This window comes from Podarcis liolepis, assembly GCF_965112155.1.
Source record: "Podarcis liolepis genome assembly, chromosome: 5".
Taxonomy (NCBI): Eukaryota; Metazoa; Chordata; class Lepidosauria; order Squamata; family Lacertidae; genus Podarcis; species Podarcis liolepis.
The window spans coordinates 66,801,799-66,816,011 of NC_139556.1; the positions used below are offsets into that span (position 1 = coordinate 66,801,799).

Below are 14,213 nucleotides of genomic sequence, written 5' to 3' on the forward strand. Positions count from 1 at the left end.
CTCTTGGAAAAATTCTTGCAGACACCCAAGATATGGCACGCCAGTATTAGAATGTGTTGGAAGCAAGTGGGACCAGCACTCACGAGATCAGTCAACATGCTGATAATCGCTTCTTGGTATAAAAATGGAAATGCAGTTTGGCCTTTTGTTGCCTTTCTCAAGTGCTACACAAACAGGCACTCCTGTAAAAAGAAGTAGAATCCTGGGGGGAAAGGATACAAGAACGGTTTGGAGTACTAGATGACATGCCTTCTAGTGGAAGATTCATCTACTGTTTTGCTATAGAAAATGATTTCATCTTGACTGTACTAAATAAATGAGCCTCGCTATCAATACTTTCTCCACGGTGTCACAGAGAGCACAACAAGAATCAATAATTTAATATAAAATGCTCTTAAAGAAGGAGGAGCCGATCGACATGTGATACAGAATCATTATATGGCTTTTATTGGACGGAACCATATTAGATTACAGGTGGGGAAATGGATGACTGAATGCTCCCCCATGGAGGAGGGGACAAACCAAACCCCTCTTCCTGAACATAGTAAACTAGCCAAGGACAGAAAAGAGTACTGAAAAATCCCTTTCTCTGATATGCTAGTTTTTCTGTGTACCTGCTAGGTTTTCCAGGGTGGAAGGCAGCATTCAAACATACAATCCCTCAGTCGAAGCTGGAATTTAAATAATAGCAGACCCACCACTATAGTGGCACTGTAAAGCTGAAGAGAAAAAGACAGCTCACACTTTGGTTATCCACTTTTGCCTGTGTGGAGAACCACACAAAATCGAATTTAGTGTGCGCACACACAAGAATGTGTAAAGCAGAGGATTTTCTAAAACAGAGCCCTAAATCCTTCACTGAGTAAAATGTCCTAACTGAGTCTAGGAAGATTTAAAAGAATGAAATAAGTGTCATAAAAAGGTGTTTTCTTTATAGGACCTTGGAGGGAGGCACTCAATTTGGCTTCAAATCAAATCAGATGGAATAAATTGCTATACCATACCTCAGACATACTTCATCCAAAATCTCCCTTTCAATTGGAAATCTCTCCCAGGATATTGCTTTATTATCAAAGTAATTTCCTCGATAGACTAAAAATAATAAGGTTCCTCTTTGCCAAGTTTCGGAAGGTTATGATTAAAGTTGTCAAGAGCCTAAAAGGGACTCGACAGTGTAGGGAGGCACAAAGAAGGTTCTGGAAATCATTTGAAGCCCCTCCCTTTCCCACATAACTCTGGATCATAAACAAATGAACTGTGGCACGTGCCGTAAAGAAAAAGCCATAAAACACTGAGTTGCGATCAGAAGAACTGTGACTTGAGTACCGTGTTAAAAACAATCCCTTGATAAAAAGATACAGAGCAAGAAAGCCAATTACAAATCGTAACCCTAAACCGGGGATTTGGCCTCAACTCATTTCAGGTCAACTCATGAGCTTGATCAAAAGTTGCTTAACTGGTTTACAGGCCACTGTTCAACTGCAGTAGCTTTTTTCTAGAGCCTCTGCATTTTTATACAAGTTCAGGGAGAACCTCTGACCAGGTGTCCTGAGCTGAATCTTGCCCATGCCTTGTGGGCTTTCCTCCCTACCCGCCACCCCACTTGCTTGCCACCTCAGGTGCTTACCAGACCACATGTTCGCCCCTCATGTTTACCTGCTGTCAGTGGCTGAGCCATTCTAATTTGTCCTGCAATGCTCTGGGAGTAATGCTGCATCACATCTCAAGTCAATTGCCAAGAGGTGAGTCAAACGACAGAACCAAATGGCTCTGATTAAGTTTCTGGAGGCAGCTACTGGCCCTGTATTTGCAAGTCTTTAGAAAGGCCCTGGAGAACAAGAGGGCATGGGATTGCCTACAGGGGTCGTTTCTGTCTAAGAATATCAGTTTCATCTGTCTGGAATTTATGAGAGTCCTTTTCTGGCACAGAAGAACACAGAAAGCTAGGGCACCTCTGAAGATGATATACCTTTGAACCGCATTGGGCATTTATCCTTCTACTTAATGAATTCTCCAACAGCCACCTGTTTGATGTGCTTTCTTGCCCTCTTCCTGAACCCAAACCAAGGGCAAGGTGGGATACCCCAGGAACAACATTCAAAGGGCTATCATCACATGCTTGCAAGGAATACGCTTGCTAATTCTTCTAAAGGCTGATCAAGAAAATATATGTGTACCTTGAAGGGGGGGGACATAAAAATGAAACGTGATTCCTATTTTAATCCAGGGGGGGGGCTGTGCAAAAGTTTAAGAAATATAACTGCAATCATGTTCACAGGAACACAGAACCCTCCTATAATCTTAAGTGCCTTTAACTCGACAAAAGTGCCATTTGTGAGCCTAATTCTATCCGAAATCAATGGCAGCCAAGCGAGTTTGACGACTTCACTCATGCTCAGCTGCTCCACTATTTCTCCTGGCTATAAAGGAACAGCCCAGATGTCACTGAAGATTCATCCATCTGCCCCCTCCGCCTCGATGAGTTCCAAAACCACTTGACAGAAGGGTGAAGAGGCTTCTCTGCAAACATCATACAATATCTGAAAACCAAAGGCCCCTGCAAATCTGGGCGGTGAAGTGCAAAGCCCTTGCTCCGTTTGTGTGGCCTGATTCCAACTACTTTATAAGAGAACAAGACACCGAGGGCAGCTGTGGTATGTCCTTTGTTGAAAGATTTCAAGAGGAAACTAGAAATGTCTCACAGGATCTGCCTTATGTCTGAGAAACCTTTGGGCAGTGGGTTGGAGATAAACCACTAAGCCTCTTCCACTGTTATAGTTTGATGACAGTGGTCAGCAACTAGTGGCTCCTAGCCAACAAAACCTGGCCCTTTCAATGTTGCTCCTTGCCCCATTCACTGCAAGCCCAAAGAAGCACAGAAGGGGAAGCAAGATACATGGATGTGGAGTGGGGGGAAAGCACATCTTGCCTTGCTCTTGCACAAGGAAAATGGAGAACGTAAGACACTTGAGACCATGCATGTAAACAATTCCTTTCTCTTTCTGTTGAGGAAAGAGCTACAAGTGAGCTGGGGTGACTAGTGGATGCAGGTCACCAGAAAGGGTGGCACTTCATCTGCCATGGGACTGGATCCAGGAAAAAGACCACAGAGAAAGGAGCTGGACAAAGCTGGCTTTCCCATCCCATTTCCAGAAGCTCACAGAAAGTGCCTTCATCTGATCTAGGAAGATCTCCTCTTCCCTCCTCTGCCCTCATTCCTCAGCTCATGCCAAACAGCAGATGGTCCGACCCATGGGAGAGGCCTTTGGAGAGGGTTCCTTGGACAAGGAGAGGATGGGGAAATCAGCTTCTGCCAACCCCCTTCCACAGGCATTTCTCTGAATCCAACCCATTATTCCCCAAAGGAGGGAAAACTCATTGCTTGCTGGTGTACTCTGGTTTTAGCTTATGGCAGGGGACCTATGAAGGAGAGTGCAAGGATATAAGACCATCCGCTACAAAGGGCCTCAATTTTCCACAAATAAACTCAGTCATCCATCAACCAACTTTCCATCTTGCCTTGTGTTTGTTTTTAGACATGCTTTTGAAGTGGAATGGATACCGTTTCCAGACCTGACGCCATTGTTTTTCCTTTACTAAATGATACATCCAAGTAACATGTACTTAAATATACTTATTGGTTGACCCTATCAAATCAGTTAAAGCGACTGGGGTATAAAAAGTTATATGAATGCAGGCAAGTGAAGAGGGAATAATTGCAATTGTGAGAGTACAAACTGTGTGCTGCGGTGTTGTTTGGGGGTTTTTGTTGGTGGCAGAGTTGTTTGCTGTGGGTATTTTGTACCTTTACTTTAGATTTTGTTGTGATTTACGTAGAAATTGTTCAGTTCAGTTTTGTATTTCTTAATGTTTTATTTATTCTTTTGTTATGTTGTAGTTATGTCTTTTTCCATGTTGGAAAGCTGCCTTGAGCATGGTTTGAACTGTGGAAAGACGGAATACAAATAAAATTATGTATGTGTGTACAGGCACATACGCTCCATTTGAAAATCCTCACCCAATTTTGAGTTGGGCCTAGATTTCTTCAGATTTAGAGCTGACTCAAAATAGGATTGATCGTTGCTCCGGCCACAAGCCAGTCTCCTTTGCCACTAACTAGCCCTCCCCTTCCCAACAACAAAAATACATTTTACCTCTGAGGAGGAGGTAACCAGCAATGGAACCGGCTCACTAGACAGTAGAGGCAGTGGCGTAGCGTGGGTTGTCAGCACCCGGGGCAAGGCAAGTAATTTGCGCCCCCTAACCCATGGATTTGTGCCCCCCAACCCGTGGATTTGCGCCCCCTAACCCCCAGATGTTGCGCCCGGTGCGGCCGGGCCCCCCTGCACCCCCCACGCTACGCCACTGAGTAGAGGCTTTTGCCAACCTACAGATGCACCATCGATTGAGGAGGCAGGGGCCAGGCCTCCCCAATATTCTGCAGCCAGACAGGCCCTGTCAGCCCTCCTGCAACTGCAGTGCGGTCCAGTGGGCCCTCCCAAGGTTACAACAAGCCCCGCTGGGCCTTTCAGAGGGCGCAAAGGGCCCCATGGGCCGCCTCACACTGTGTGATGTCACGCAGAACCTGGTGTGCCTGCCAACCTCTTAGTAATTGGAAGGGTGCCATTGGGCACGATTTGGGTTGTTGCCGGGAGGAGCTTTGTGTATTTTTTATAAACTGCAGGTGTTGCTATTTTAATGTATCTTATTTTATGCTTATGTTTTAAACATGAGGAGGAGGAGGACTCCCCTGTGTGAGTGTCTGAGGGCCATGCTCCTTCCTGCCACTTACCACCTGGCCCAGGGCGGGGCCTGAAGCCTCACAGGGACTGCTGCGCTCTGCTGCCCAGGAGGACTCTTCTGTGTGAGTGTCTGAGGGCCCTGCTCCTTCCTGCCACTTACCACCTGGCCCAGGGCAGGGCCTGAAGCCTCACAGGGACTGCTGCGCTCTGCTGCCCAGGAGGACTCTCCTGGTGTGAGTGTCTGGGGGCCCTGCTCTTGCTGCTTACCACCTACCTGGCCCAGGGTGGGGCCTGAAGCCTCACAGGGACTGCTGCGCTCTGCTGCCCAGGAGGACTCTCCTGTGTGAGTGTCTGAGGGCCCTGCTCTTGCCGCTTACCATCTACCTGGCCCGGGGCGGGGCCTGAAGCCTCATAAGGACTGCTGCGCTCTGATGCCCAGGAGGACTCCCCTGTGTGAGTGTCTGAGGGCCATGCTCCTTCCTGCCACTTACCACCTGGCCCAGGGCGGGGCCTGAAGCCTCACAGGGACTGCTGCGCTCTGCTGCCCAGGAGGACTCTCCTGTGTGAGTGTCTGAGGGCCCTGCTCCTTCCTGCCACTTACCACCTGGCCCAGGGCGGGGCCTGAATCCTCACAGGGACTGCTGCGCTCTGCTGCCCAGGAGGACTCTCCTGTGTGAGTGTCTGGGGGCTCCTTCCTGCCACTTACCACCTGGCCCAGGGCAGGGCCTGACGGGCCTCACTAGGACAGTTGCTGTTACTGCTGGAGGGGTGCAGAGTGCTTTTAAAATGTTTTTTAAAATTTCTTTTGAATTTTTTGTATGTGGGGGGTGGGGGTGGGGTGGATGTTTATTGGGCCTGGGAATTTCTTTGATTTTATGTTTTTGTAATTTTTATTGTTTTTTGTTTGTATTGTTTTATTTGTTGTTGTTTTTTAAGGTGTTATTTTGTTCTTAAGGGGAGGGGTCAGGGCTGCTGGGGAGTAGGTCCCAGCCAACAAAATGGCTGGGGCATGTTCCACAGGGGGGGATGCACTGGGACAACCGATCTCAGTGATCACGGGTAGGAGGAGGAGTTACGCTAAGACCAGACCATGTCATTACAGAGGAGGCAGGTTTAGTCGTTGTCTGAGGACTATCCCTGCCTCCTGGTCTGGTCCTGACCAGATGGATACTAGAATCAGCAAGGGATACCCACATGACCTGAAAGTGTTGCTGTGCAATGCCAGGTCAATGATTCATAAGACCACTGCCATCCATGACGTGATCATGGATGGAGGACTTGACCTGGCATGTGTAACAGAGACTTGGTTGGATGAAGCAGATGGGCCTGTCCTTGCCACTGCTTGTCCACCAGGTTTCTCTTACGCACAGCAACCCAGGTCATGTGGGTGGGGAGGGGGGGTTGCAGTGATTTTTAGGAAGTCATTAGTTTGCACCAGGCGTCCTATTGGGAAGACCCAGTTTTCCGAGTGCATGTTCTGGAAGTTGGGCAATAGGGGCAGTACAGGATTCCTTTTGGTGTACCGACCTCCCCGCTGCACCAAGGATTCCCTGCCCGAGCTGCTTCAGGTTGTGGCAGATGTTCTCCTGGAGACACCTAGCTTGGTCGTCCTGGGGGATTTTAACATCCATGCCAACACGACCTTACAAGGGGCTGCTCGGGACTTCGTGGAAAGCATGGCCTCCATGGGGCTGTCCCTGAATAAGTCTGGCCCAACCCATAGCTGCGGACATGCCTTGGACCTGGTGTTTACCTCTATGGATGTTGGTGATCTGACACTAAGTAAAAGCGAAACGAAAGAAGTGCCATGGTCAGATCACTTCCTGGTGCAACTGGACTTCTCTGCGACCCATCCCCTCTGCAGGGAGGTGGGACCGATTCAGATGGTCCGCCCCCACCACTTAATGGATCCAAATGGTTTCCAGAGAGTGGTAGGGGATGCTTTATCCCATGTTGATGGCCTTTCAGACGATTCCCTGGTGGCCCGCTGGAATGTGGAGTTAACCAGGGCTATTGACTGTTTGGCTCCGAAGCGCCCTCTCCGATTGCATGGAGCCCGGACAGCCCCGTGGTTTTCCCCAGAGCTGAGGGTGATGAAACAATCATTGAGACGGCTAGAGCTCCGGTGGCGGATAACTCATTCCGAATCTGACCGGACACAGGTTAGAGCTCAACATCGAGCCTACTAAGTGGCGATAGCGACGGCGAAGAAGACTTTCTTCGCCGCCTCTATTGCATCTGCAGAAAACAGCAGCAGAAGACTTTTTCAGGTGGTTCACAATTTAGCGAAACCACCTGCGACATCGGGGCCCAGTACGGGTCACATGATCTCCTGCAATGATTTTGCAAAGTTTTTTGCAGATAAAATCGCTCAGATTCGGGAAGAAGTAGACTCCACCGTGGGAGCAGGGCCGGGGGGGAGAGTGCTAGAGTCCTGTCTAGTCAAGTTGTGTGGGATCAATTCCAATCTGTTACCTCCGAGGATGTGGACAGGCTGCTTGGACGAGTGAAGCCAACCACCTGTCTCCTGGATCCTTGCCCATCCTGGCTTATAAAAGCTAGCCAGGAAGGACTGGGCGATGGGCTTCGATGGGTGGTGAATGCTTCCCTCCGTGAGGGAGCCTTCCCAGACCCGCTGAAAGAGGCGGTTATTAAACGGCTTCTTTAAAAACCATCTTTAGATGCAGCCACGATGGCCAATTATCGCCCAGTCTCAAATCTTCCATTCTTGGGCAAGGTGATTGAGCGAGTGGTTGCTGAACAACTCCAGGCACGCCTGGAAGAAGCGGACCATTTGGATCCCTTCCAGTCGGGATTCAGGCCTCATCATGGGACTGAAACTGCCTTGGTCGCACTGGTTGATGATCTCCGGCGGGCTAGGGACAAAGGTGAGAGCTATTTCCTAGTTCTGCTGGATCTCTCAGCGGCGTTTGATACCATCGACCATAACATCCTTCTGGACCGTCTTGAGGGGCTGGGAGCTGGGGGCACTGTCATACAGTGGTTCCGCTCCTTCAGAAAGTGGTGGGGGGGGATGAGTGTTCAGACCCCTGGGCTCTCACTTGTGGGGTGCCTCAGGGTTCTGTCCTCTCCCCCATGCTTTTCAACATTTACATGCAGCCACTGGGAGAGATCATCAGGAAGTTTGGGCTGGGTGTTCATCAGTATGCGGATGACACCCAGCTCTACCTCTCTTTTAAATCAGAACCAGTGAAGGCGGTGAAGGTCCTGTGTGAGTGTCTGGAAGCGGTTGGAGGATGGATGGCGGCTAACAGATTGAGGTTGAATCCTGACAAGACAGAAGTACTGTTTTGGGGGGACAGGAGGCGGGCAGGTGTGGAGGACTCCCTGGTCCTGAATGCGGTAACTGTGCCCCTGAAGGACCAGGTGTGCAGCCTGGGAGTCATTTTGGACTCACAGCTGTCCATGGAGGCACAGGTCAAATCTGTATCCAGGGCAGCTGTTTACCAGCTCCATCTGGTACGTAGGCTGAGACCCTATCTGCCTGCAGACTGCCTCGCCAGAGTGGTGCATGCTCTGGTTATCTCCCGCTTGGACTACTGCAATGCGCTCTACGTGGGGCTACCTTTGAAGGTGACTCGGAAACTACAACTAATCCGGAATGCGGCAGCTAGACTGGTGACTGGGGGCGGCCGCCGAGACCATATAACACCGGTCTTGAAAGACCTACATTGGCTCCCAGTACGTTTCCGAGCACAATTCAAAGTGTTGGTGCTGACCTTTAAAGCCCTAAACGGCCTCGGCCCAGTATACCTGAAGGAGCGTCTCCACCCCCATCGTTCTACCCAGACACTGAGGTCCAGCTCCGAGGGCCTTCTGGCGGTTCCCTCACTGCGAGAGGCCAAGTTACAGGGAACCAGGCAGAGGGCCTTCTCGGTAGTGGCGCCCGCCCTGTGGAATGCCCTCCCATCAGATGTCAAAGCGATAAACATCTATCTGACATTCAGAAGACATCTGAAGGCAGCCCTGTTCAGGGAAGTTTTTAATATGTGACATTTTAGTGTATCTTTCATCTTTGTTGGAAGCCGCCCAGATTGGCTGGGGAAACCCAGCCAGATGGGCAGGGTACAAATAAATTATTATTATTATTATTATTATTATTATTATTATTATTATTATTATTAACAACACACTGGATGCAATTCATTTCTGGCTGCATCTGATGTCAGTCCAACAACATCTGGATGGCTACAGGTTCCCAAAGCCTGGACTAAAATACCTAGTAAAAGCATTCCCATAAGTGTTCTTTCAATGGGCTTCATACATGAATGTTCATCATTTGATGACTTAAAGAAGGGTAGATTGCATGTGAAAATGGGCCATCACTGATCCAACACCACAGAGAGAACTTATTGGTCACTTTAAATGCAAAGCTTTCCTTTTTATAAAGTTTTTATTTGTGAATTTTTTTCAGATTTTCTTTTTTAAATTATAATGTTTACAAGAATGAAAATATTACACAATCAAATCAAATACTGTTAGTGTACTGTTATAGAAAAAAAGAAGCTGTATAGGCAATATGCAACTGGGGGGAAATAGAAATAAAAATGTCAAACAGGAATTTCCAGTTAAGTTTCCAGTATACAAAAAAACAGGTCTGTGAGTTCAGAAACTGTTCCTGTGTATCCTTTGGTAAATTTTATCAAAAGAGCCCCAGTTACTCTGCTACAGTTCAAGTTTCCACAGGAGTATGGGACTTGTTAGTTGTACCATCTTTACTGGCTTCTGGTCTGGTTTTTTATTTGTTTTTTTAAGTGCAATTAAAAGTGCTTTAAACTATGGATGGGGAATCAGTGGACTACTCCCAAATGCTGTTGGACTTCAGCTCCCATCAACCCCAACAAGAATGGTCAATTATCAGAGATCATGGGCATTGCAGTCCTCTCTCAACATCTTGAGCGTTACAAGTTCCCCAACTCTGCCCTAAACAGTTGGAGGCCAGGATATCGTGGGAAAGTATCTTCCCACATGAATCTGCCCACCCATTCTTCGTCCAGGAAAGCAAATACTTTGTATGAGAGGTACAGCTGATGGGTGCATGGGGCAGGGCCTTCTGGGTTGTGGCACCCAGCCTGCAGTTGAGCTGCTATTATGAAATCCCAGATCATCCTTTGAAACTTTAACAAGGAGGCACCCTGTTTAGAATACCATCCTCTAGCCACCACATAAAGTTAGCAGCCATTAGAAATAAAAGCCCTCTTAGCATTAGGGCTCAGAACTATCAGTGTGGCATCCAATAGGCCAACAGTGTTTATAATCCTGCTCCAAAATGCAGACGCAACAAGGCACTCCCAACACATATGTAAATGAAACAATTTTCAACTCAAGTCCATTCACACATTCAGCTGCCAGTCATCAAGTGTACAGAAGATGAGTGTCGAGAAATCAAGGCCATTTATATGCATGTGTGAAACAGGCTTGTGGTTCTATCATCTCTACATTTTTACAAAAATTGACTTTTAAGCTACTCGCACATTATCCCCAAAGACTGCATGCTGAAGGAAAACTGGTCCATTTCACTTCAACGCTGCACTGGCAATACCAAAATCTTTAACAATGAGAGCAAGAAAAAAAAGCAGCTAGAGGGGATTTGCTTGTCCCTAACTACGTCCCCATCCCATATGCAAAAGGAAATAGGAAAATGTTCACAATGCCTCCAGAGAATTCCCCATTAATTTCAATAGTCAGAATGTACCAAGTCCTGAAATCACAGTCTGGCTTGAAAACTTAATATTTGGTGTCACGCTTCTCTCCCCCCGCTCCTGTGTTTTCTACAAACTTTAACAGACACTCTCCTGCCACAAGCTGTCTTGCCATAGTGCATATTAGCACTCATCCATTGTCTAGGATCTCCCCCCCCCCCACTGCTGACAATAGCATTCCAGCCAATACCATAATCCATAAACCAACCTAAATCCCAAGTATCGGTGCAGGTATTGTGAAACCATGCAGCACAGCCCCTGCCACTCCCAGCCATTGTCATTTTTTGCTTTGCTGGGATTTAAGCCATTCCTCACTGTGGTTACTAGGAATTAGCTAGGTAAGCAAAGCTGTTTGCCCTGGGGTTAGCTGAGCTGTGCACTCCTGAGATTTCCAGAACATAAAAAAAAAGTAAAGGGGGGGGGGGTTAAAAGAAAATGAGCCACCACTCCTTTATGATTTCGTACTGAAGCAGAGGTTGTTCACGCATGCAGGCAACGCAACGACCAGACTGTGGCCAGCTTTATGTGTGGCAAAATAGCACAATGGAACAAGGGGGTTGTTTTACCGCCAGAACAGCAACTTGATTTACAGGATGCATACGCATTTGTTTATTTGCAACTTTAAAGAGGCTGTCTTGAAATCTCTTAGAAATACCTGCCATTCGTGAATTCACTCTATGCTTTTTGAAAATGAAGCCAGAAGTGTGAATTTGGGGGAAAAACCAAAAACAACACAGCAAGAAGATACTTGGTAGGTAAACAATGGGGAGGAAAGTGATGCAGAAACAGTGTTTCAAAGGATCATAGGGCAAAATGCAAAGGATGGTTTCTTTTATGAAATGTAACAGATCCTTTGTGCAACTCCTTTGTGGGTGTTGCTGCTGCTGCTGTTTTTTGTTTTTTTAAAAATCAAACCCTACCTACTCACAAAAACATTCTCCCACCTCTTGTAGAAGTCAAAGATGAAATGATACCAATGAAATTTCAGCCATGTAAACCAGGCTCTGTCTTTAAGGAGCTACACCACATCCTAGCCATGCCTTCTCTCACACACCCCCGCCCTCTCCCTCTCTAGTCCACTAAATTCAAAACAGTAATAAAAAAGTGAGAGAAGTAGCACAAATTAAGCAGCTATTATCTCATCGCCTTCAGTAGAGTTTTTATTCTCTCTCCAAATGTTGAATACGCATGTTGCAATAAAGCATCATTAGCGTTCCTGCTTTGCGTTCTTGGCAAGCAAAATCAATACAAATAGCTAAGCCTGGGCTGCTAAACTAAACCTTAAGGGCTGTGTCTCCTTAAAATCGCCCCCATTCCTGCCAGTTTCTAACTGCCAGCAGCAAAGAAGGGAGCAAGGTCCAGAGCCCCCGTCCCCCCCAACACACACACACACACACACGCTGCTTCCAGCAGGCAGCAGCCTCCTCCCCTGAACCTAGCATTTTTTTTTGAAAGAATGAATGAAAGAAATAAAGAAAAAGCCCCTGCAAAGACAACCAGCTGGGAGAAGATCGGTGCAAGAAGGAATTTGTCTTTTGAAAAGGAAAGGAAAAGATCGCCAGTGCTTTTCTCCCGGCTAATCTCATCCCTCAATTACATCATGGATAAGGCGGGGATTAAAAGGTGGATCCCTGCAGCCCTCAACAAAAAAAGAGGAGACTTGGAGGTTTTTTTAAGAAAAGAAAACAGTCACGGTGTTATTTATAGAAGATGGTCCCCGTCATAAGACTAACAGGCTTCCCGGGGTTTAAGAAGGCAAGGATTTTAGACCGCAAGGTTTCCAAAGTTGCACTGCCCTGTTGCATCCAGGCAGCAGCTAAAGCGGTTTCATGGTTCCATTTAATTGCACCAGCTGAACATCTTCTGAATGGTCACGTTTGTCATTCATCATCCTAGCGGGGATGACTGACAGCACTACACCCTCCTCCTCCTGCTAGTGCTGTCCTGTGGACCCCGAAGTGACTCTTCATAAAGATGCCCCCAACTAGATTGGAGCAGCTTGATGCAAAAGGTCACAAGTTGCTCATCACCAAAGGATGGAGACCAAAGGATGTCCTCCCCATTCCTCCTCCCCTCCCCAGGTTGGTGAAATCCCTGAGCCACTCCCCCCCCCACCTCCTTTGTGGGAGTGGGAAAGTTTCTTTCGCGGGTGTCCCTTCGCTCTACAAAACAGAGGGTTTGCTCGTTCCTTGTGTGAATGAGTGTGTGACACAAACTCCCAGCCACGATCTATAGACAGCAGACAACGGATTCCAGGAGCCAAGATTTGCTTTATGGCTTGATTCATTCAAGGGGTGGGGGAAGGAGGGCTGTGACAGGTTGTACACCACACACACACACGCCCCAGCCACCGTGGAGAAGCGCGGGGTCTTCGGTTCTCAAATGACCTCTTTGCTCCTGCGATTGTCCTGCTCGGTTATATACTGCGATCTGCCGGGGCGGACTCCCGCGTTAAGCGACACCTCGAAAGAGGCACGCGCGCGGAGCATCCGCGCTACTTCCGCGTCAAAAGCCACTGGCAAGGCATGCCCGCCCCGGTCCTCCTCTGCAATTCCCCTCGCCACACACGCGCGAATATCGGGTGGGGAAGCGCCCGTCGAGGAGGCGAGGCACAGGCGCAAGATGCGCACCGTCTCCCAAGAGCGAGACGCCTGCGCACCTCCCGTTCGCGGGAGAAGCGAGGACCCTTCCTTGCTCCGGCAGCCCGACCTGCCCTCGGGGGCCACCCGCTTCCCGGGGCCGAGCCAGGCTGCTCGACGGCCAAGGGTTTCGCTCTGCGCGCCACGGAGGCAGGAGGGAAGGCCGGGGTGTGCGAAGCCCCCCAGAGCCCGGCCAGCCAGCCAGCCCCACAAACTGCATTGCAACCTCTGGCTGGCGAGTCAGGAAGGGCTGCCAGGCGCTTCCCAGCCTCCACTGCCCGCTCGTCCCCCCGGAGTCCCCCTCGCCCTCCGCCCTGCCTTCCTCCCAGAGAAGGTGCCTGGGCGAGGCAGAGCCCCGCGGGCGCGTCCCGAGAAGCCGCCGCCGCCCCCAACGGAGCCCCGACAGCCAGCGCCAAAAGTTTTCTCTCCCGCCGCCGTCGACTTTACCTTCCACAGCTGCGATCGCAGATGCCAAGCAGAACAGCACGACAAAATCCAATGGCATGGGCGCGCCAACCATGATGCGGGCGCACCCGCGGAGAAATAGCTCCTCGCCGGGCGACCGCGCTTAGTTCCCTTCCCGCTACTCCGCGGGCTCCGCTTCAACCAGACGCGGAGATGCAGCGACCGATCTAGATCCGTTCACACACACAGAGAGAGAGAGAACGATCTCCACTCCGGATTATAGCCCCGTCGCCCGCGTGGGTCCGTGTGTGCGTGCGTGCATGCGTGTCTGTGTATATGTGTGTGTGTGAAGGTATGTGCGAGTGTCTGGGTGGGTGCGTGCGTGTGTGTGTGAGGTGTGCGTGAGAGAGCGAGGGAGTGTATATTTTAGTGTCACATTGCAAGCCGTAGTAAAGTGTACAGTGAGAACTGGATCAGCCACTGAGGCTGCAAGGAGGGAGGGGGGAGAGAGAGAGAGGCTTCCCCGCCTCCCCCCCCCCCCCCGCAGCCGCGCGTACCATCCACACTCTTCCCACCCCCGGCAGCTCCTGTCCAATCAAGGAACCCAACCTGCAAAAATCCCCCGGCCAATCAGCGGCGAGCGCTGCCTTCCGCTGGTATTGTTAGTTTTAGAAAAACTTTTGCTAAGGGAAGAGAGCGAGGGA

The 14,213-nt window shown here is 49.2% G+C and overlaps 1 protein-coding gene across 15 annotated transcripts in view; it reads right to left on the reverse strand.

Moving 5' to 3' along the window:
• The window catches only part of EPHB1 (EPH receptor B1), a 344,460-nt gene that overhangs the window by 310,475 nt on the left and 19,772 nt on the right, over positions 1-14,213 (reverse strand). For 5 of the 15 annotated variants that reach the window (XR_014526936.1, XR_014526938.1, XR_014526939.1 and 2 more), the window contains exon 1: positions 13,552-14,087. The exons of 5 other annotated variants lie outside the window; for them this stretch is intronic. Coding sequence is in view for 3 of the 10 variants with exons in the window: in XM_083506360.1 (XP_083362486.1) it covers positions 13,552-13,624 (73 nt within the window). In the remaining 7 variants the exon portion in view is untranslated. Of the gene's footprint in view, positions 1-13,551; positions 14,140-14,213 lie in introns of those variants that run through there. 5 more of the 15 variants (XR_014526937.1, XM_083506360.1, XM_083506366.1 and 2 more) reach the window with 2 other exon arrangements.